At 46.2% G+C, this 24,669-nt stretch overlaps 1 protein-coding gene across 1 annotated transcript; it reads right to left on the minus strand.

Annotated features, from left to right (window-relative positions):
* Window positions 1-3,838: 3,838 nt before the first annotated feature.
* Window positions 3,839-22,000, minus strand: FTCD (formimidoyltransferase cyclodeaminase). Its single transcript, XM_006876111.1, has 14 exons — window positions 21,947-22,000; window positions 20,858-21,041; window positions 19,336-19,464; window positions 17,879-17,967; window positions 17,552-17,731; window positions 16,513-16,650; window positions 15,980-16,111; window positions 7,962-8,023; window positions 7,039-7,168; window positions 6,596-6,757; window positions 5,748-5,791; window positions 5,380-5,518; window positions 4,829-4,924; window positions 3,839-3,925 (listed from the first exon to the last, which is right to left on the minus strand). Exons 1-14 carry the CDS (start codon window positions 21,998-22,000, stop codon window positions 3,839-3,841), a joined length of 1,626 nt encoding a protein of 541 aa, XP_006876173.1.
* Window positions 22,001-24,669: the final 2,669 nt, after the last annotated feature.

Below are 24,669 nucleotides of genomic sequence, written 5' to 3' on the forward strand. Positions count from 1 at the left end.
TTTCTGTATCACTCAATATTTTTCCCATAGACACCCTCAGTATTGCCCAGCAAGACTGGACTATTTTTCTTTAGTTCTTTCAGATTAAGAGCTGCTGAGTATGTTCTTCCCTTTGGGCTTCCTAACTACAGGTCTTTGCACATTTCTTTGTTATACGCTTTTTGTCTTCTTGAACTGCCCTGTGATTTCTTTTGTTCAGCTCTTTTAACTCCTCATTTATTCCATTCAATGTAGCGTCTCTACACTCAAGAGCAAGTTTCAGAGCCTCTTCTGACTCCATTTTTGTCTTTGTTTTTTTTTTTTCTTTCCTGTCTTTTTAATGGCGCTTTGCTTTCTTCTGGTATGATGTTCTTGATGTCATCCCACAACTTTTCAGGTCTTCATTCATTAGTGTCTAATGCATCAAGTCTGCTTTTAAGATGGTCTCTAAGTTTAGGTGGAATATATTCAAGGTCAACTTTTGACTCTCGTGGACTTATTTTCAGTATGAACTTGCATATGAACAATTGATGATCTGTTCCACAGTCTGCCTCTGGTCATGTTTTGGCTGATGATATTGAGCTTCTCCACTGTCTCTTCCCACAGATGTAGTCAGTTTGTTTCCTGTGTATTCCATCTAGTGAGGTCCATATGTTGTTCACAAAAGGTATTTGCAATTAAGACGTCATAGGTCTTGCAAAATTCTATCATGTGATCTCCAGCACTGTTTCTATCACCAAGGTCAAATTGGATTCTGTGTTTGTTTTCCACTTTCACATTTCAATCACCAGTAATTATCTTGATTCTATGTTTGATCAATTCAAACAGAAGAAGTTGGTAGAATTCTTCAATTTCATCATCTCTGGCTTTCGAGGTTGGTTCATAAATTTGAATAAGAGTGGTATTAACTGGTCTTCCTTATTTGTTGTTGTTGTTAGGGCCATCAAGTCAGTACCAACCCATAGCAACGTTATGCACAGAACGAAACACTGCCCAATCCTGGGCCAACCTCACTACTGTGGCCACGCTTGAGTCCATCGATGTTGCCACTTGGCCGATCCATCTCATTGGGGGTCTTTCTCTTTTTCTCTGACCCTTCACCTTACCAAACATGATATCCTTCTCCAGCAACTGGTCCCTCCTGACAATATGTCCTAAGTATGAGAGATGAAGTTTGGCCATCTTGGCCTCCAGGGAGCACTCTGGCTGCACTTCTTCCAAAAGGGATCTATTGGTTCTTTTGGCAGCCCATGGCACTTTCAATATTCTCCTTATAGGTGTATGGATATTATCCTATCACAGACAGCTTTGTACTTCAAGATAGATGTAGAAATGTTCTTTTTGAATGATGAATGCAACACCACTCCTCTTGAATTTATCATTCCTGGAATAGTTAGCCATATGATTGTCTAATTCAGAAGATCCAATATCAGTCAGTAGCAGTTCACTTATGCCTAGGATATCAATGTTTATGTGTTTCATTCCATTTTTGACAACTTAACAATTTTCCCAGATTCATACTTCATACATTGCATGCTCCAATTATTATTGGATATTTGAAGCTATTTCTCCTCATTTTAAGTGTGCCCCATAAGCAAATGAAGGTCCCAAAACCTTTGTCCATTCATGTCATGGTCAACTCTACTTTAGGGAGGTAGTTCTTTCCCTGTCATATTTTGAGTGTCTTCCAACCTGAGGAGTTCATCTTCCAGCACTATATCTGACCATGTGCTGCTGCTATTTACAATGTTCTCATCTTCTGGTTTTATATCTGATAAGGTTCTGCTTGTCAGATATAATACCAGAAGTATTATATATAAATAAGTTTTCAGCATCACAACAACACGCAAGCAAACACAGTCTAACAACCTGACAGATGAGTTGTTCTAATACACCCTTTAAGTGTGTTGAAGAAGGAATAAAATTACATATTTACATTCATCTGTGTTTATATAAGCACTAATTGGCTGGAAAAGAAAGGATAGCCTGATTTCCTGAAGAAGATATGTAAAGATGGAGTAGGGAGCAGGGAACCGTGGTAATGAGAGTTTTCATGAGGACCATGTTGCATCATTTTGGTTTTTAAACTACGTAAGTATGTTACCTATTCAAAAGATTAAATTTGGGGGTGGGGGAAATACCATAGCTGCTCACAGTATAGTGTTTCTGTAGCTAAACTGACCCCTCCTCTTCTCTCACTCTGTACCTAGAAGCCCTCAAGGGTCAGCCACTTTCCCATGTGGGACCACATAGCCAACTGCTTGGGAGTCTCTCATAGACTATTATTCCCCATCCTTCCACCTAGGGCCTCCTTTTTTTCTTCTCTCCTCCTGGGATACCCACCCACCCCTCCATGGGTACCATCACAGTGAGTCCTCCCTTCCTTGTGCCACTTCTACCACAATCATGACCCTCAGCACCTAGCCACGTAGCCATTTACTACATTGGAGCCCCTGTGAGCTCCTGGAGTGTGGCAGTCCATCCATGAGTGGACTGTGTCTCATTTTTCTTTTATCCACAGCCCTGAGCTCTATACCATCAGGACTGAATAAGAGTCCCACTGTGAAGGATGTTCTACCCTCATCCCTTTCCCAACCATCTTCAGGAAAGTATGCAGATGAGACTTAGAGGGGACTGTCGGGTGGATCTAGGGAAACCCCTCTGAAAGGCCTTCACCCCTCTTTCTGCCTGAGCCCCAGACACAGGGCTAGCAGAAGCACTGTTTGGGATCATGAAGCACTGTTTGGGATCTCACCCATGGGGCGGGGGAGAGTAGGATAAACTTTTATGTCCTTGACCACCGAGTCCCCATGTGAGGAGGTCATATCCCAGAGCAGAGCTGTTACATCATTGAAACACTGCAGCCTACTCCCCAGGGCCATCAGACTCTGGGTCCCTAGCCCAACATTGCCCAGCATGGTCCAGGGTACCCTGATGGCCACTCCATTTTCCTCATTGCCTTTCCTGTCCTCTGGGAAGGTCCCTAGACCCACCACATTTCTTGTGCCTCACACATTTGCTGATGTCTACTTGACATAGATGGATTCCTAGTGTGGCACTGTAGGATAAATATTAGGCTGAAAGTTCATTTGAATTGCAAACTCACTGGCTGCTCTTCGGAAACCCTATACAAAGTCACTATGAGTTGGAACCAACTCAATGGCACTTAACAACAACACGTGGCATAGGGCTCCTGTCGTTCGCTGAGATCCTACTATGATGGCCCAGGGTGGGGCTAGGGGCTGGAGGGCTGAGTGAATGATCAAGGTCCAGTCACACCTCTCTCCCCCTACCTCAACCTCATCAATTTCCCTATGTCCTTCCTCCCTCCTGGCCCCCGACACAGCCCCAACAGCCAACCAGCCTCATAGTCCAAAAGCAGTGCCCATATCTGAAGCTCCTTATGGGCCTGAGAATCTGTTCTTCCCTGTCTGTGGATTTCTGCAGGTGATAGTTCCAAAGCCACCTCCAGCTTCTCATTGATCAAGGAGCCACATCACTGTAGCCCTGGCACCAGACACTAGAATTCTGAGAGGCAATCTGACCAGGCCAGATACCCCATGTGTCCATCATGTCTTATATTGTGTCCCCATAGCTGACACGTCACCTCTCCTGTGACTCCCACAAATCACTCACCACATGTCATACCCCATGATCCACTGGGCTAGAATCCAGACCTTACCCCAACTCCAAGTCACATAGTAGAACACTGGGTGTCACAACTTTATTGAGATTGGAGGGGATGAAGGGGACATGCCATGTGATCACACTGGTCTGAGAGCTGGCATCAGCTAGTGTTCCTGCAGCTCCCAACGTCCCATGATGAGGGACAAGTCCAATGGAGTCTCCATCCTGACCTTCATTCCCGCCGGGCCTCCAGGCGGTCCAGCACCAGTGCAGCCTGGGTCTGGGCGTCCTGCAGGAGGCTGGAGACTTGCTGACGGATCTGACAAATCATAGACAGTCACACCCTGTCCAACAGAGCTGCTGCCCACAGATGGTCTCCTGCCTCCTCTGTCCCATGTTCCAGTCCATGTTTTCACTCCCTATGCTCCTCCTGGCCATGCATCCCCTTCCTGTCCATCTGTGGTGGTCAGGGTCATCCTGACCCAGAGTCATACTGACTCAGGGATCCTGGCTCCTCCAGGGCCTCTTGGCATGCTGAGAAGAACTCCCTCAGTACTGTGTTTTGACAGGGAGCCAGACCCAAGACCCCTTGGCAGCCTTGGACTTTCCACCACCTTCCCAGGCCTCCTTCTTTCATCACAGCTGCCCAGGGCCAGGTCCAGCTGTTCCCAAAGGCCCAGAGTAGGGGTACTCCTGGAAGCCTGTCCATGAGTTCACTGACTAGATGGTGAGCAGCAGCAGTTAAGAGCTGTGGAGACCCCAGCCTGAAAGACCATGATATCCCCACACAGGATCCATGTAAAAACAGTGAACCGTGACCTTACTTTATAAATTGTCACAAAGTCCACAGGGACAGATAGCATATAGGGACTGCCAGGAATTGGAAGTTGGAGTAACTGCAGCTCATTGAAGGCATGGAGAGGGCAGTGACAAGCCCAGGTACTCTGACCCTGTACTCCTCAGTCCTTCCCAGTTGGACAGGTCTAAAAGCAAGAGAATGCCAGACATCCCAACCACCCTGTCCCACAGAAAACCCCTAAGGGAGGGCAACAACAGTACCCGGATACCTGTTGACAGCACAGGAGGTCCAGCCAAATGAGCTATAGGACAGGCCAGAGAGAGTGCTAAGACACTGGACACAGTAGCCCTGCTGAGCACTGAGCTCTGGTTTCATGTATGTGAGGCTGATCCTGCATCTGGGCCTGTCCCACCTCCTGCTCACCTGGTCCGTGAAGTCATCATCGGTGATGTCCTTCAGGTTGGTGAGCACGTTAAAGTAGGCTCCAAACACACCTGTTTCCAATGCCTTGGCTGCCACCTGCCACGAAAACCAGGGGGAGTCCAGGAGGAAAGGCTGTGAGGCTAGGGGGCAGGAACAGGGAGGAGAGGAGGGTCCTGGAGAAGAGGCTGTGAGGTCAGGGAGACAGGATGGGTTGTTGGGGGGTGGGGGGGGTGAGGAGCCAGGGTAGAGAAGGAGAACAGAGAGGTGGTGGAAATGGGGAGACTGAGAGGAGGGAGCTAGAGAGAGAGGAAGTAGAGGGCTGGGAAGGGGGTCAGAGGGAGACAGGGAGGAAGAGAAGGAAGGAGAGGTGAGAGGGAAAGGTGGCTAGGGAGGAGGGAAGTTGACTGAGCTGTTCCATTTAGTGCTTGTCTCAGGACCTAGCTTGGAGTTCAGGTCCAATTTAAGGATTGCTGTCGCTGATGGCCCTTGACTCCTCCTCTGCTGCCTCACCTACACCTGAGAGCTGATCATAGGAGGCCAGACCCTCATACCTGCAGGTCTGACCGGCAGGCCAGATTCCCACACAGAGCCAGCTCCTGCAGTACTGGCCATAAAGAGGCCACCTTCTCTGCCAGAGACAGAGGCACGGCCACTGCCTGCTTCAGTCCATCCTGCATAGCAGCTTCACGTCTGGAACCAGAGGAGGGCACCATGGAAGTCACATTTGGGCTCCTAAGAGCCTGGACTCAAGCTGGGGCCAGGGGTGGATTTGAGGCACTCAGATCCCCTAAACATCAGGAGCAAACAGAACCAGGATGGGGACAGGGGAAAACCTGTCTCTAATTGCCACCACTCATACTGCATCCCTAGGGTCTCTGTGGGCCTTGGTGGGCCACCCCACCATCCCTGCTGTACACACCTGTCCCTTTCCTCAGGCGTGTTCTTGGGCAGTTTCAGTGCTTCCTATGGAAAACAACCCCAGAGATGCACACAATGAGTGAATGTGAAGGAGGAGCCTGTCTGTGACCACATCTGTTCCCAAGGCCATGCCTGTCACCAGGATCACACCCCTACTCTGTGGCCACACCTGTCCCCATGACCACACCTAACCCCATGACCATGCCTGTCCCCTGTGACCACACCTGTCCCTGTGCCACACCTGCCCCTGAACCATGGTATGGAGTTGTCCCTCATGACCACCCTTGTCCCCTATGACCAGGTTTGTCCCCAGGCTCACGTCTCTCTCCTCTGTAAATTATTTAGACTAGACTTTCATTGTTGCTATTTGTCCCTCTCCCCCCCCACCACCACCGGAAACTGTGGGCATTCAGGGAGCACCCAGGCTGGCCTCTGACTGCAGCTGATGGGAGGGAGACTCTGCACCATAGCTGCTCCCTCCCACGCCACCCCTACCAATACTACAGCCTGTGAGCAGTGTGGTCATTCCTGGGCCAACCCCAATACCCACTGGCCTCTAGCTTTGCATCAGCAGGGAAAGAGGAGTAAGTGAAAGGGTTTGTCATGCTGATTGGCCTGGTCTCAAATATCTTCTAGACAATTCTAGTCTCCAAGCACCTGTTTTTCAGGCACCTCCCACCGCCCACCTCCAGCCTGCTCTAGGTTCGCTAAGATATGTTCTCTGAGAGCCTGACCCAGACCTTTCTCTCAGACACCCTTCCTACCCTTAGGCCGGTGTTTAAAGTCGCCTCTGGGGCTTCTGGAGCCTCTGGGACCTGGGCAGAGGAGGCCATAGCCAAGAGCACTCACCATGTAACCTGTGAAGGCCTGGGCATCGGTGTCCACCAGCGCAGTCAGCTGGGCTGAGGCTGCATGGAACGGAGGGATCAGGCGCCGCATCTCTGCATCCAAGTGCTCAAACTGGCGCCGCCCGTAAGTCATCAGTCCCACCATGGAAGCCAGCGCCGCGCCCTGGAGATGCAAGCTCACTGGACCCATGCTCAGTCCTTCCCGGGTATCCGGACCCCAGGAGGGACAGCGGAGAGGACCCAGCACAGGGGCATCGCTAAGCCTATGACTGAGATGTCCTATGGATCCTTCTGTGGTGCCCCCTCCCACTTCCCCTCATCCTTCATTCCTGCCCTTGGCGCTAAGGAGTCTTGAGGGAATGAGAACTCCGTCCCTTCCATCCCACAGTAGAATCCCTGAGCTCTGGGTCCCAGAAGCTCCCTTCCCACGGGCCCTGCACTCACCATAGCTGCAGCAGCCGCCGCCACTGAACCTCCTCCGGGGGCTGCCGAGCGTGCGCCCACCTCTCGGATGAAAGCGCCCAGGGACTTGTTTACCAGGCACTCCTCGGGCTGGCCGTCTGGGACCAGGTACCTATGTTTGGGCAGCAGCTCAGTGGAGGGGAGAGGGTTCTAGGGTCCTTGTACTGGAACGTCAGGGTCTGAGCTGGAGCCTGCCTGCGCCCCCTCCCACAGCTGCAGGTCAGAGACAGAGCTCTGAAAGAGCCACCCCACAAACTTCAGTGTCCCTATCTGGACAAGGTGGCTCTGTCATCCACCCAGTCCGCATAGGGCTCAGGGGGCATAAAGAAGGCAGATGGTGAGTTCCCTATCCAGACCTGGGACAACTTCTTAGAGTGAGACACAGAAACTTGGGCAGGTGTCTGGCCCCTGTCTTTGGGAGCTGTTCTCTAGGAGGGCCACTGCAGGAGCCATACTCCTTGTGGCTCAGCTCCCTCCCCCAAGACCTTAAAAACTCCCCTGTCAGTCATGAACACCTCCCTCCCTTGAGAGAGTAATTTGGTCACAAAATCTCCAGGATACTGTGACACTACCAGGCAGTGAGGACAAAGCAGGGGTCCCATCCTGTTCCCATACCACAGCCCTCACAAGCAAAGACATTGTCACTAGCTTGCAGAGCAGGCAGCATATTGAAGAGGTTGACCCTGAGACCAAGGCATGGACTTTGTGGAGAACTCACCCCTTCCATGCCTCCATTCCTAGTCTCAGACTCAGCACAAGGCCCTCTGATGTTCGTTGAATGAGTAAGTGACAAAACAAAAGGATCTGGAAGGACTAGAGCCACACAAGGCCCTGCCCCTTGCACCATACCCACTGGAACTTGAAAGGCACCAATGGCTTCCAGACAGGGTTGGGGAAGAACTCACTCAATGATCCGCTCCTTAGGATTAAAGGGAGACAGGGAGTCCAGGCCCAGCCGATTCACTACCTGGAAAAAAAGGCATAATGTGGATGAAATGACCCTCCTCGCCCATCTCCACGTTAGGAAGACCAACAACACAGACAAAGGGAAAGCCATGGAATATGTTGGAGATCCCTGAGGAGCTCACTGTGGTGTCTCTGCCCCCTGAGCCCAGGCTTTGTGTGGGAAGTAGGGCTGGGAGCATGGTTGGCACATACTCTGCTCCAACAAGTAGCCCTGTTGACTACTGACTCCACATCCAAGCTGGACCCCACCTGAGAGAGCAGGCCAAGCACAGAGCAAGCAGCCTGTACATACTTCCTGAGCCACCCACCTACGTGTTACACAATGAGGGAAATGAGGCCCAAAGAGAGGAGGTTTCTTGTTGTTGTTATGTGCCGTGGAGTCGGTTCCAACTCTGTACAGAGGCTGTAAATCTTTACGGGAGCAGAAAGCCTCATCTTTCTCCCGCAGAACAGTTGGTAGTTTCGAACTGCTGACCTTGTGGTTCGCAGCCCAATTCGTAACCACTATGTTACCAGAGCTCCTTAAAGAGAGGAGGTATCCACTGGGACAGACAATTAGTTCGTTAAGTGATTATGAGTGGAAAGACAGGAGGTATCCACTCATAATCACTTAACAAACTAATTGTTCCAAGTTGTGCCTCTTTCACCATTTCTCTTCAAACAGGACTGGAAGCACTAGCTGAAACAATTGGGTAATAAGAGAAGTAAAAGCATTTCAAATTGGAAAGGAAGAAAGAAGTAAAACTATATTCTATTCATGGATGGGAGGATCTTACATGTAGAAAACCTAAAAGAATATACACACACACACAAACTGCTAGAGCTAATAATGAATTCAGTCAAGTTCAGTGCACAAAATCAGCATGCAAAAAAACAAGTGTATTTCTATACACTGGCAACAAACAATCTGAGAAAAATTAATGGAATTGCAATTGCTTCAAAAATAATAAAATGCTAAAGATAAATTTAACCAAAAAGGCATAAGATTTGTATAAAAGACTTACACATTGAAAAGTATGTTTAAATCACTGAAAGACATTAAATAAAACTTAAATACACCTACTCCTCATTTATCAACTATCTTGTTACCCAACATTTCACATTTACAATAATAGTAAAAAAAAGTCCAACTATGTTGCACAACTATGATAACTATGCTGTCAACCAATATAATATATTTGACAGTAATGAATGCTGAGATACAAGGTAAACGTAATTCTGGCTGTGATGTTAAGGTTATGTGTCAATTTGGGTGGGCCATGATTCTCTGAGGTTTGGAATTTATGTAATGATGTTATTTGGCAATAATATAATGATGTAATTTGGCAATTATGTAATGATGCAGTCATCCTCCATTTCGTGATCTGATATGGTCATCCTCGATTTTCACATAATGTCAATTTTCACATAATAATCTGATCTTTGGAACCTAACCATGACAGTTGAAAGAAGATGTAATGGAAAGGCATTTATGTTCTTGGACTAGACAACTTAATATTGTTGAGAAGACAATACTGCCCAAAGCAATCTATATATTCAATGCAACCCTATCAAACTTCCAAAGGCAAAATTTGAATGGAAGAACACATTCTAAGATTCATACAGAATTTACAAGGACCCAAAACATCCAAAATAATATTTGAAAAGAACAAATTTGGAGGACTCACACTTTTTTATTTCAGTGCTTATTACATAGCTACAAAGTTTTGTACTTAGTACAAAAACCGGCATGAAGATGGACATATTAACCAATGGAATTGACAACCCAGAAATAAGCCTTCACATCTACAGGCAATTGATTTCAACAAGAGTGCCAAGAGCATTCATGGAGTAAAAAAGAATCTCTTCAACAAATGTTTCTGGGAAAACTGGATATTCACATGCAAAAGAAGGAAATGGGCCTCTACTTCATGCTTAATGTCAATTAACTAAAAATCGTTTAAAGACCTAAATTTAAAAGCTAAAATTATAAAATTCTTAGAAGAAAACATAGGGATAAATCTTCATGACCTGAAATTTAGCAATTGTTTCTAAAATATGACACTAAAAGCAGAAGCAACAAAGAAAAAATGAATACATTGGACTTATAAAAATAAAAAACTGCTATACATCAATGAGTACATACAATCAAAAAAGTAAAATGGCAATTTACAAAAGGGGAGAAAAGATTTGCAAATCACGTATGGGATTGTTATTGTTGTTAAGTGCCATCAAGTCATTGCTAATTCATAGTCAGCCAGTATAGCGTTTCCGAAGAGCAGCTGGTGAGTTTCAAACCGACCTTGTGATACTGTGCTTATCCTACAGCGCCACAGTAGGACTTCATGTATCTGATAAGGAAAAACAACTCAAATAAAAAATGGGTAAAAGACTTTCAGCAAGATGCACTTCACAGACCCTCTACAACAAAGATTTGTTATTGCTAGGTGCTATCAAGTTGGTACTGACTCCTAGTGACCCTCTGCGCAACAGAGCAAAACACTGCCTGCTCTGATGTGTCAATCTCACAATCCGTGATATGCAAGAGCCCATTGCTGCTGCACTGTGCCAATCCATGTGACGGGGGGGAGTCTTCCTCTTTTTCTCTGACCCTCTACTTTACCAAGGATGATGCACTTCTCCAGAGACTGGTCCCTCCTGATAATAAGTCCAAAGTATAAAAGACAAAGTCTGGTCATCCTGACCTCTAAGAAACATTCTGGGAGTGCTTCTTCCAATATAGGTCTGTGTGTTCTTTTGGCAGTCCATGGTACTTTTAATCTTCTCCTCCAACACCATAACTCAAATTCACCACTTCTATGGTCTTCCTTTTTCATTGTCCAAATTTCACATGCATATGAGGCAATTGCAAATGCCGTGGCTTAAGCCAGGTGTACCCTAGTCCTCAAACTGCTATCTTTGCTCTTGAATACGCTAAAGAGGTTTTGTACAGCAGATTTGCCTATTGTAATATGTCCTTTGATTTCCCAACTGCTGCTTCCATGAATGTTGATGGTTGAAGTCTTTTCACAACTTTAATCTTTTCTCCATTTATCCTATTGATATTCATTGGCCCAGTGAAGATTTTTTTTTTCTTTACACTGAGGCACAACCCATACTGAAGGCTGTGGTCTTTGATCTTCACCAGTAAGTATTTTAACTCTTCTTTGCTTTCAGCAAGGAAGGTTGTGTCATCTGCATATCATGTGTTGTTCATGAGTCTTCCTCAAAACCTGTTGTCCATAGCTTGTCATGATCCACACAATCAAAAGCCTTTACATATTCAACAATCCCTCTACTTGATATATATCCTCAAGAACTAAAAAGCCTTAACACGAATAGATGTATGCACACCCATGTTCATTGCAGCATTATTAGCAATATCAAAAAGAAAAGCAATAGAAAGTATCAACAAGACAAGACGTTGGTTCTTTGAAAGGATTAATAAAATTGACAATTCACTGAAAAATTAACAGGAGAAAAGGAGAAGATGCAAAGGTGACATCACAACAGAACCAATGGAAAAATAAAGGATAACAGAATATTACGAAGAATTATGGATGCTAGTGTGGCACTGTATGATTTGCCCTGAACTGCTAACCACAAGATCAGCAGTTCAAACTCGCCAGCCACTCCTCAGAAACCCAATGTTGTTGTTGTTGTCAGGTGCCATCGAGTCAGAACCGACTCATAGCAACCCCAAGCACAGCAGAACGAAACAATGTCCGATCCTAGGCCAACATCACTACTGCTGCCACACTTGAGTCCATCAATGTTGCCACCTGGCCAATGCATCTCTTTGGGGTCTTCCTCTTTTTCTCTGACCCTCCATCTTACCAAGCATGACATCCTTCTCCAGCGACTTGTTCCCTCCTGACAATATGTCCAAAGTATGAGAGACGAAGTTTAGCCATCTTGGCCTCTAAGGAACACTCTGGCTGCACTTCTTCCAAAACAGATCTATTGGTTCTTTTGGCAGCCCATGGCACTTTTAGTATTCTCCTCCAACACCACAATTCAAAGTCATCAATGCTTCTATGATCTTCCTTATTCACTGTCCAGCTTTCGCATCCATATGAGGCTATTGAAAATACCATGGCTTGGGTCAGGCGCACTTTAGTCCTCAAGCTGACATCTTTGCTCTTCAACACTTTAAAAAGTTCCTGTGCAACAGATTTGCCTAATGCAATACGTCGTCTGATCTCTTGACTGCTGCTTCTGCGAATGTTGATAGTTGATCCAAGAAGAATGAAGTCCTTGACAACTTCAATCTTTTCTCTGTTGATAAGAATGTTGTTTATTGGTCCAGTGGTGAGGATTTTTGTTTTCTTGACATTGAGATGTAATCCAACTGAAGGCTGTGCTCTTTGATCTTCATCAGTAAATGTTTTGAGTCCTCTTCACTTTCAGCAAGCAAGATTGTATCATCTGCATATCTCAGGTTGTTAATGAGTCTTCCTCCAATCCTGATGCCACATTTTTCTTCATAGAACCCAGCTTCTCATATTATTTGCTCAGCACACAGGTTGAATAAGTATGGTGAAGAACACAACCTTGTCACACACCTCTCATCTGTCTGTAGTGCTGTGGTGGCTTGAGTTACTGTGATTCTGAGGGCTATGCCACTGGTATTTTAAATAATCAGCAGGGTCACTCATGGTGGACAGGTTTCAGATGAGCTTCCAGACAAAGACAGAGTAGGAAGAAAGAGTGATGAACTATCTCCGAATCGCTAGTCACTGAAAGCCTTATGAATAGCAGAAACCCTATATAGGGTCACTATCAGTTGGAACTGACTTAATGGCACTTAACAACAAACAGCATGAAGACCTTAACTCCAACAAATTTCTGAAAATACACTACCTATCTAAACTGACACAGACTGAAGAAGTAAAGTTAAACAGATCTATAACAAAAGAAAAAATAGATCAAGTTATTTTAAAACTCCCAACAGCAACAAGAAAATCCTGGCCACGACAGCTTTACTGGTGAATTCTACCAAATATTAAGAGAAGAACTGAAATCAATTCTACTCAAACTATTCCAAAACAGAAAAAGATGGGAAACTCCTGAATTCATTTTATGAATCAAGCAAAGCTTTGATACCAAAATTAGGCAAAGATATCACCAAAAAAGAGAATTACAAATCAATATCTCTCATGAAGGAGTCTTGATGTGGCGCTGTAGGATAAAGCACTAGACTGCAAGGTCAACTTGAACCATAAGATCAGGAGTTCAAACCCACCAGTTGCTCCTCAGAAACCCAATACAGGGTTGCCATGTGTTGGAACTGAACTGACAGCACTTGACAACAACAATAATCTCTCATGAAAAGGAAACCTGGTAGCGTAGTGAATTATGATCTGGGCTGCTAACTGCAATGTCAGCAGTTCGAAGCTACCAGACAAGGATTTCTGTTCCAGTAAACAATTACAGCCTGAAAAAGCTTATACAAGGTTGTTTTGAGTCAGAGCCTACTCCATGGCACATAACCGCCACCCACCAACATGTCTCACGAACATAGGTACAACAATTCTCCGTCAAATCCTAGCCAAAAGAATCCAACAACGTATCAAAATATAACAAATCATAATCAAGCTGATTGATATCAGGAATGCAAGGATGATTCAATATTAGAAAAACAATCAACGTAATCTACCACATAAATAAAACAAAGGAAAAGAACCACATGATCTCATACATTGCTATAGAAAAGGCATTTGAAAAAATCCAACACCCATTCTTGATAAAAACACACAAGGAAGATAGGAATTGAAGATAACTCTATGGGTAGGTACATGGACAGACCTAAACTAATGGATGTGGGAAGGAGAGTGGAGTATACCCACAAATAAATGCAGGTTTGACAGAGGATATTTGTACACGGGTATTTACCTTTGCCGCAAACATATACATGAATATGATGGAGCATGGGTGTGCTATGGAGTTGGTTCTGACTCACAGCAACTTTGTACAGGGTTCCGAGGCTGTAGATATTTACCAGAGCAGAAATCCTCATCTTTCTCCTGCAAAGTAGCTGATAGATTTGAACTGCTGACCTTGTGTTTAACAGTCCAATTCGTAACCCACTACAGAGCTCCGTCATGATGTTGTTGCTGTTGTTAAGTGCCATCAAGTCAGTTCCAACCCATAGTGACCCTTTATAGGGTTTCCAAGGAGCAGCTGATGAGTTTGAACTGCCAACCTTGCAGTTAGAACTGACCTTGCCGTCAAGTGCTTATCTTAAGCACCACGCCATAATATGGCATACAGGAGATAAAATTATGAAAAGCTCTTAGACATTAACAAATACCTTGAAGGAATGATTTGCTGGGCCTGGGAGCTCAGATCCGTAGTTTCATGGGACAACATTGTCAAGGGTCATACTATAGTCCACAAACGTAGTGCTCTATATCCTTCTTTGTAAGTAGCAAATGGGATCATAAAAGCACACGAGCGGATGTGGATAGGACTCTTTTGATTCAATAGTGAGCAATTGGTATCGTGACTAATTGTGATTGTCACAACTATAAAGGTAAAATTTTGTAACATAAAGGGGGAAGTAGTTAATATGACATTTCAGGAACAGAGGACCCTAGGACCATCAAGGGAGAAGAGCATGAGCGGCATATGGCACCCTAACCAGAGAAGCAACAACACCAGAGATAGAAGCAGAGGTGAGGACATGGAGAGATAGAGCAGCTGAGGACTCTAGATTCATGGAAAGAGAAAGGCTGTGTGCTGCTGGCCAGGAGGCAAGCTTGCAGAATGTGCCCTTTGGTTATTTAAATAATTATATATTTCTGAGTGTTTTTTGTGCATATCCCAAAAAAAAAAAAAAAACCAGAGGGAATCGAAGCACTGTTAAATGATGATGCATGGAGGGGATTGTAATCATTGCAATGAAACAAAATACGATAGGATGAGTACAAAACCAATGTTCTCCCATGTAAACTATCACTCAATTTGCAATAAAAACTTTAATTAAAACCAAAAAAAGCTCATGAGTGACCCTCTAGGTGCAAATATATTGGTCTCTCTCTGTGTAGAAGAAAGAATGACAATGAAAATTGAAGATTCTTGGAAACAGTTAGTCCAATGGCTTAATGGACCACATGAACATAAGTGTCCATGACCCTGAGACCAGAACTTCAGCTACCACTACCAACTGCTCTGAAAGGGATCACATGAAAAGGCCCAGGATACAGTGAGTTAAAATGTAAAACAAAACTCAAAATTATTTTTTAAAACTTTTAGAAGACCAGGTTTGTTGGTCAGAAAATCACTGGAGGAACCCTGAGATGGTCCTTGGTCTGGAACGAAACTTGCCCTCATGACTTAATTTTCAGTAAAGCAATAGATAGATAGGTACATAGGGGAGACAACAACACTTATGAGATATGCACATCATAGAAGGGTCAATCGACTGAAATCAAAAGGTAAACTTTTACCTATGAATAAAATTCAGAAGGATTGGGAAAGAAAGAGGAATGGAAACAAGAATTGCAGGGGGAAGTGGGATACGTGATGTTGCATGGAGGTGATTGTAATCATTGAAATGAAACAACATATATGATTTGTTGAATTAAAACTGATGATCTGCTCTGCATACCGTCACTCAATTCACAATAAAAGTCTTTTAAAAAATAATAATCACAAAACACAAGTCACCATGAGAATCATCTCATTGAGAGTTTTCCTTGTTTATGCTCACCCTCTACTTTCCCAAATACGGTGGGTCAACAGCACTAGTAAGATATGCTTTGAGGCAACATTTACCTAAGGACAAAGTTGAGAAGGGATGGGAAAGGGTAGAATGGAACTGTTGTTACATGGAGGGAATAGAAACTCACATGTGGGTGTTTCCAGACCAAAGACCTCCCTAGGGGAACATCAAACTTGTTCACACAGTTCCATCAGACCCATTGGCCCACTCTGGGTCCCTTCCCACCCCCTTCATTCTGGGAGCCCAGCCCACCAGCCTAATTCTGTGCTCCTCCTCCAGGATGAAGAGGTTCTCCTTCTTGCAGTAGAAGGCTGCAGCATCCAGGATGGCCTTCAGAGGCACCAGGCCCACTAGCTGAGAACCTACAACTGGAAGATTCAGCTCCTGTGGAGGTGAAAGTAAGTCAGGTCCACACTGATGCTCCTGAGGTCAGGCAGGAGGATTCTTTCCTGCTCACCTGATGAATTCCACCCCCACACTACCCTTCAACCCAGCTAGCTAGAAGCACCTGTCCTGCTCACATCCTTTCCAGCTTGGAAAAGCTTTGTATCATGAGACATTTAACCATCCCACTGTGTTGGAAGGTTCAGGTTTAGGGACTCCAAGTCTCATGACAGGCAATGAAGGGCAGGTACATGTTCTTACCCACACTTATAACACGTGTGATCTTGAGCAAGTCCCCTCACCTCCCTGTGTCTCAGTCTCCTCATCTGTACCATGGGGCTGGCAGGGTGTCCCACTCTGCTCACCCTCCCTTACCAGCAGGGCTACCCTGCCCTGCTTACCTGTGCTTCTCTGCAGGTCTCCTCATAGACAGTGTGCAGCGCTGTGACCTCAAAGTCCAGGAGATTTGTGGACACCTGAGCCAGGTTCTTCTCATCCAGGTACCAGCCAATGCCCTGAACCTTTTTCAGTCGTCCTGGCTGCCAAAGTAAGAAGCCATCCCCATAACAGACTAAGGAAGTTTATCCTGTCCTGTCTTGCCCTGACTCCCTTAATGCCTGAATTTGAACCCCACTCGACCTGTGTCCTCCCATCCTGCACAGCCAAGGGTGGATATGGAAAGTCTTTGGGTCTTAGGAAGGAGGGAGTTGATGGAAAGGTTTCCAGTTACCCTCTAACTTTTTTTTACCAGATGTCTATAAGTCTACCTGTGTCTGACCAGTACTTCCTGATGCTCAAACTAAGTGACAACAGTGTGGCAGACTTGATGAGATATATGGCATGCCTGGGGATGTTTGGGGACACGGATTAGAACCGACTCGATGATACTTCACAACAACAACAAAAGGGAACCTAAGGAGTCCTGGTGTGGTACTGTGGGTTAATGTTCCAGACCGCAAAGCCGTTTGAACTGAAAGGTCAGCGATTCAAGCTCACCAGCTGCTCCTCGGAAACCCTATGCAGGATCGCTATGGACCGGGATTAACTTGACAACACTTAACAACAACAACAACAAAGGGTACCTAGGAATACCTGGGTGTATCTGGGATTACTGGGAATACCTGGGACTTAAAAAGCAACTGCTTTCCCATGAGTATGGAATTACTACAATATTTTAACAGGTACAACCCTGCTTCTGTGTAAAATGTTCTTTGAAACAAGCTGTCTTCAACTAAGGCCACTCAAAGCCCCAAGCCTGCCCTGTCCCATGTGTCATGAAGACTGAAATGGAGTTTGTCTGGTCATCAGCTGTCAGAGGCTGAGCCACTGGGGAACACTGTCCAGGCCAGCTACCCTGCTGTATCACTCTCTGTGGCTCTCTGAGGTGGCCTCTGCCTCTGACCTTCCCAAGCACCACTCCAGGGGTCAGTGGGGACTGACCTGGTCCTTCCCACGGCCTTGCTCCCGCAAGTTGAGGGCAATGCGGTGTGCCTGCTCCTTGGTGCTAAGCAGGTTGATGTTGAAGGCAATGAGGAACTTCCGGGCCCCAGTGACAGTGGCCCCCCAGCTAGGAATAAAGGTGCTGGGACCAAAGTCGGGGGCCCATTCAGCCTTCTTGATCTGTGGAAGGATTCACCTGAAGTGAGCTCTCCTCCACAGAAGGAGGGCGGCCCCTGGTTAGGGAGGAAGGGACAGGGCCCACTCACCCCACTGGAGATGAGGGTAAGGTCCCTTCCCCCAGACCTGCCTGCCACAGGGTCATCGCACCTTCTCAGGGAGGGCCTCATATTCCCCAGCCCTAATGGCTGGCAGTGTCCGGCGACTGGCCATCGTTGCCGCCTCCCCATATAGGTACACTGCAAGAGAAGTGCCGGTCAGGCCTGGTCAGCAGGAGGCCAAATCCCTGATCCTGGAGGAGAACCCAGGCAGTGTTGCTCCCTCCCACCTCCCTGAAGAACCATCCCAGCTCCCCATCCTCTGCCCCCCTCCACCAAGAGATGGGGTTTCCTCACTCCCCGTTCCCAGCTTGGCTCCCCCTGCACAGGGGCCCTGGTACAGCTTCACTGCAATCACGGGAGTTACTACTGGGCATGTTGGAAGTGTTGATGAAAGGAATGTCACGTTTCTTTATAAAGGTGTATTTTCATTGTATGATCAAGATAACCACAAATTAAGGAACATACAGAAAACAAAAATCTCCATCAACTTCCACTCCCTGCAGCATCACTATGTTGTTGTTATGTGCCATGGAGTCGGTTCCAACTCATAGCGACCCTGTACAGGGTTTCCAAGGCTGTAAATCTTTACGGGAGCAGAAAGCCTCATTTTTCTCCCGCAGAACAGCTGGTAGTTTTGAACTGCTGACCGTGAGATTAGCAGCCTGATTCGTAACCACTACACTACAGCATCACTATAACTATCCTAATATGGTCTTGGCACCTGAGTTTTTACATCCAGAGGTTGTGCCACGATCCACCTGGCCATCTCCCAATTGCTTGGGACCATGTTCTTAATTTGGGTTATTTTGTTGTTAATTGTCACCAAGTCAGCTTCAACTCATGATGAAATGATGTCTAACAGGATGAAACATTGCCTGATGCTGTGTCATCTTAACGTCACTCCATCTCATTGAGTGTTTTCCTCATTCTTGCTTACTCTTTACTTTACCAAACGTGGTGTCCTGTTTCTAGCAATCTGTCTTTCCAGATGTCCAATGTAAGGATTATTGTGCTCACTTCTAAGAAAGGTGGTGGTTGTGTTTCTTCTAATACTGATTTGTTCCTTCTTATAAGTGATCTCATTAGAAGACATGTCTTGAGTATGAGTGCTCTCTTGTGTCCCTGGCAGATGGGAGGTGATACATCTTCCATTTTTGCTTGTTTCTTTAGTGAAAAAGCAGCAAGGTTCCTGGGTGTCAGTTTGCTGGCTGAGCTTTGTTTTGTAGTAACCTCCATTTTCAAGAGACTGGTGAAGGGGTTACGTATTGGGCTGCTAACCACAAGGTCAGCAGTTTGAACCCACTAGTGTGCTCCACAGCAGAAAGACAAGGCTTTCTACTCCCATAAAGTTTTACAGCCTTGGAAATTCTACACAGGGTCACTATACGTCAGAACCATCCTAACAATACACCACCACTGCCTTGAGGTAGCTGCTGATGGAAGTAACCAACATGATGTGAGGATGAACTAGCTAAAGCCCCTAAGGGCCATCCTGGGGACACTCACCGGGCACACCCAGTTCTTCTGCCAGACGCTGGCCAAAGGCCTGAGCACACAGCACACACTCTTCCATGCTGACATCCCTGACTGGGATGAAGGGGCAGACATCCAAAGCACCCATCCTAGGGTGTTCCCCTGCAGAGATGGGAAAAGACTGAAGGCAGGGACCAGGGCAAAGGTCCAGTGTGGGAGGGGTATCAACAAGACCACCATCCTACCCACTCAGCTGAGCTTGCTCAGACCCTTGCTGCTCTCTGGCCCTCCAAACACACACCCCTCTTGTTTATGTTGACCAGCCACTTGCAAGGGACAGCTGTTCCTACCAGGGTGAACTTCAGAGACACAAAGGCATCTCTAGTGAATAGCCATGGACATCCTTCCTAGCCAGCATGAGGGAGGCTGCACAGGACCCCAGGGAAGAAACCGCAAAGCCTGATATTTTTATTCATTTTCAATAAGCCCCTCCCTCCTGGTGACTCAATGGGTTAAATGTTGGGCTACTAATCACAAAGTCCATAGTTCAAACTCACCAGCTGTGCTGAACTAGAAAGATGAGGCTGTCCACGCCCATAAATATTTATAGTTCTGTCCTATAGAGTCACTATGAGTTGGAATTGTGACAGCGGTTCTTCCAATCCTAAAAGTTGCACAGCGACTCTCCAGGAATGCACAACTCAATTTTCAGAGTCCAGGTCAAGCTGAAAGTGCTGACCTCGGTGGTCTCCAGCCACCTCAGCCCCCATCCCCACCAGTGCCACTGCTGGTGCCTGGGGGTCCATGCTGGGCTTGGGAACAGGTTGTTCTGGTGGAACGAAGCCATCATCATCCTCCTTCACCCCACAAACTTTGTACACCCTAAACTCATTCCTGCTTGGCCTTCCAGCCAAATAACTGGCTACTTTTATTTCAATAAGCCTCTTACCTGCCCCCAAGCTTGGGGTCAAATGTGAATCCCCTCCACATGCAACTACCCAACCCCAAGACCCTGACTTTTTGACTGGCTCCCCTGTGTCTTCTGACCTTTGTCCCCACCCTCCCCTGGCACTGACGTGTTTGGATCTGAGGGCTAGCTGGTGTTAGACTGCCTTCCCCCAGGCAAAGCTTCATCTTCTGCCCCTGACTACCTCACTCTGGGCCTGGCCCAGAGCCTGAATGCATGGGTCTCACAGTTATCAGAGACCACGGGTAGTTGTGGGCAGTATCACCAAGGCATTTTCCTCCTCTGTCCTGAACAAGGCTGGTGACCTCACTAAAGGGAAGAGAGGACTGAGGCCCTGGGACCTTAGAGGAACAGCCTCGCTCAACCTCAAGTCTTGTAACTAACCAGGGACTGTAGAGTCTCCAAGAAGCCAGCACTGACTCCTTTGACCCAAGGAAGCCCATAGATGAAACTGACTACACACACCCCCAACATACACTTATAGACCAAGGCCTCATGTCCAACCCTTCCAGTGGCCCACCCTACAGCTAACCCCCACATCCCTCCCATCCTGTCTCCCATCCCCATGCCCCACCCCACAGCCCCCACCTTTGTGCCTGCTCATGTCTATGAGACGGGCAGCCATCCGGGCGGCATTGAGGGCACCCTCAACCACGTCCTCTGGCCGCCCCACAAAAGTGTAGACAGTGCGGTTGGTGGAAGGACCCGCGTCCACATCCAGCAGCACGCAGCCCACGGTCTTGGAGATGGCACTTGAGATGGCCTCGATCACCTGTGGAGCAGAAGCCAGTCTCTACCTCCTCGATTTCCCACTCGGAAAGGGAGACGGAGCTTCTGAGTGGCCGCACCGCACCTCTTCCACACCCCGGAACCTAGCCTAACAGGGTGCTGCTGGGCTTTGGGGGTGCCCCCTAAGGAGTATGTGGTCCCAAAAATGTGTAAGATTATGACCATGAATCCCTGTGAGACCCCATCACAGCTGGGAGGAGGGAAGGAGGAAGTGAGACAGGAAGCAGACCCAGGGACTCCCCACCAGCAGTGCCCAGAGTGGGGCAGCCAGGGCTCTGAGGAGGTGACCAACTGGCTCTAGACCCAGAGGATCCCACTGCCTTCACCCACAATAGTCTTCCAATGGGTGCACCCCTTGAAGATGGGCAGATGGTGTGGGGGGAGGGGCATGAAGGGCTCAGAAATTTGAGGACCACCCAGTGGTTAGAAGAAAGGGCTGAAGACCCAGACACTGCTGTGTGAGGGTTGGAAGATCTGCTTAGCTCCTCTGTGTCTCAGCTTTCTTATTGGTTAAGTGTAGATAATAAATAGCAGTGCCCACTTCATAGGGCTGGGTAGACTCCGTGAGTTAACACTTATGAGGACAGCATGAGCTCTGAACGACCCCTATGTGACCCCTGTTTGATCCTTGAAACAGTCCTTTTGGGTCAGTCTTCCAGTGTCTCGTTTTCAAACAAAAGCAGGCCCCACTCTTGGACCTCCACTTCACCCCACACTGAGCCTGCTTTCCCCTCTGACCACTCTTAATACCTGGGTCCCCCAGACCTTGGGGCCAATGAAAAATGATCCTGTCCCAGGAAAAAACAAGCCCCCAACCCATACCAAAAACTTCCCTTTCTCCTCAGCCCACCTCGTACTGCCCCTTTGCCAGCTATCTGGGCCCCTCACCTCCTGGTTGTTCCCCTCCGAGAAGTTGGGGACACATTCCACCAGCTGGGGCATGATCCAAAACCTAGGTCAGATGGAATTCTCTTCAATGGTGCAGACGGGGTGGGGGGACTTCTGTACTGCTTTGGAACTTTATCCCCCAGCCAGTCCCTCCCCATGGCCGGGTTTCTTATTAACCACCAAATCACAGCTACAGAGGTCAGCCCAGCTTGGCAGACAGAAGCGCGAGCTGGGGGAAGAGGATGAATGTGTTAGTGTGAGGGCATGGTGTTTGTGGTGTGCACGGGGAGGAGAATGTGTGTGTTACAGTGTCTATGAGTGTGCATGTGGGTGTTACTGTGTACATGTAAGACTGTGTAGTGTGCCCTGTAGCTCTGAGTGTGATGTTTGAGTAGCATGTGCCATGTGGGTACTATATGAGCTGTGAATGTACTCTGTGGATGGCGTGTGTATTTTTAGGTGGTGTATGCTGTAAATATGCTGGGGGGTGGGGCAGTGCTCCTGGAGAGACCAATGGGTGAAGAAAGACTCCAGCTCTCCCATTGCTACTCCCCAAGCTCCCACCCAGCAGGGCCAGGTTACAGGTGCTCACAGGTATTACCCACAGGCCCCAGAACTTTTGTAATGCTCTACTGTTGCATGATGACATTCTTCATTAAACTTTTTATTATGAATTGAGTGAAGGTTCACAGAGCACATCATCACTTTTATATTCAACAAATCATGCCAATGATTACAGTTCTTCAGTGCAACAACACTTAGCCCATTTCTTCCCTATGTTTCTTGTTTCCATTCCTCCTTCTTTCTCAACCCTTCTGAATTTTGTCTTTGAGTAAATGCTGCCCTTTTGATCTCAAATGTCTGACCCTTCTTTGCTGTGTGTACCTCACTAACGTTGTTGTCCTCTCACCCTCCATATACCTATATATTGCTAAAAATGGAGCCACGAAAGTGAGTTCAGTTCCAGACCTGAAGGGTGACCAAGGGCCACAGTCTTGGGTTCCACCAGTCTCTATCTGACCAGTAAACATGATCTTTTTTATTATTTTGAGGTTGTTTCACATTTTCTCCCACTCTATCCAGGACCTTCTAATGTGATCTGTTTCAAAGTAGATGGTAGTGGTAGCTGGGCATCAGGTTGGAAGACTAGGAAAGAGCTGTCTCCTTAAATTAGAGTTGACCATGATGACATGAATGGAGTAAAGTTTACAGGACATTAATTTGCTGATGTGACACAATTCAAAATGAGGAGCAACAGCTATAAACATCCATTAATAATTGGAGCATGGAATGTACAAAGCATGAATCTAGGAAAACTGGAAGTTGTCAAATATGAAGTGGAACCCATAATCATTGATATCCAAGGTATTAGTGAGCTGAAATGGACTGGTATTGGTCATTTTGAATCTGACAACCACATGTTTACTATATCAGGAAGGACATATTGAAGAGGAATGGCATCACAGTCATCATCAAAAAGAATATTTTAAGATCTATTTGAAATACAATGCTGCATGGGACAGGGTACTATCCATACACCTACAAAGAAGACCAGTTAATACAACTATTATTGAAATTTACACACCAGCCACTAGAGCGAGGATGAAACTGATGAATTCTACAGCAGTCCTTGTGTGGCACTGTGGGTTAATGCACTGGTCCATAAGGTTGGTTTGAACCATAACGTTGGTGGTTCAAATTACCAAGCACTCCTCATAAACCCTATATAGGGTTACTATGAGTCAGAACCGACTCAATGACACTTAACAACAACAACAAAATAACCAATTTCTTCAGTCTGAAAGTGATCAAACATGCCATCAAGATATATTGATAATTACTGGTGATTGGAATGCAAAGGTAGGAAACAAAGAGGAATCAGTAGTTGGAATATATGGTCTTGATGATGAAATAATGCAGGAGATGATGTGATAGAATTTTGCAAGACCAGTGACATGTTCATTGCAAATACCTTTTTTAAAATAGCATAATAGACAGCTATACACAGGTAAAGAAAACAAAAGTCCACTAGACTAACAATTAACACCAAGACAAATGGAGAAAAGACTGAAATTGTCAAAAACTTAATTTTGCTTGGATCAACCATCAACAGTCATAGAAATAACAGTCAAGAAATTAAGCAGCGTATTGCATTAGGCACATCTGCTGCACAAGATCTCTTCAAAGTGTTCAACAGCAAAGTCATCAGTTTGAAAACTAAGGTGCACCTGACCCGTCAATAACCTCATATGCATGCAAAGTTGTACAGTGAATAAGGAAGACCATAGAAGAAATGATGCATTTGAGTTATAGTATTGTAGGAGAATATTAAAAGTACCATGGACCATCAATAGAACAAACAAATCTATGTTGGAAGAAGTACAGTCAGAATGCTCCTTAGAAACCAGGATGGCCAGACTTTGTCTCTCATACTTCAGATATGATTTCAGGATGGACCAGTCCCTGGAGAAAGACATCATGCTTGATAAAGTGGGAAGGTCAGCAAAAAGGAGGAAGATCCCTAAAGAGATGGAATGGCACCATGGCAGCAGCAATGGACTCCATTGTAGCAACAATTGTAAAGTTGGTACATGACCAGGCAGTGTTTCATTCTATTGTGCATAAAGTCGCTGAGTCAGAGCCGACTCAACAGCACCTAACAACAACAATAGCAACATACTCATGGACCTCACCGGATAGAATACACAGAAACCAAACTGACT

The sequence above is a fragment of the Chrysochloris asiatica genome, unplaced genomic scaffold (genome assembly GCF_000296735.1).
Source record: "Chrysochloris asiatica unplaced genomic scaffold, ChrAsi1.0 scaffold00354, whole genome shotgun sequence".
Classification (NCBI taxonomy): Eukaryota; Metazoa; Chordata; class Mammalia; order Afrosoricida; family Chrysochloridae; genus Chrysochloris; species Chrysochloris asiatica.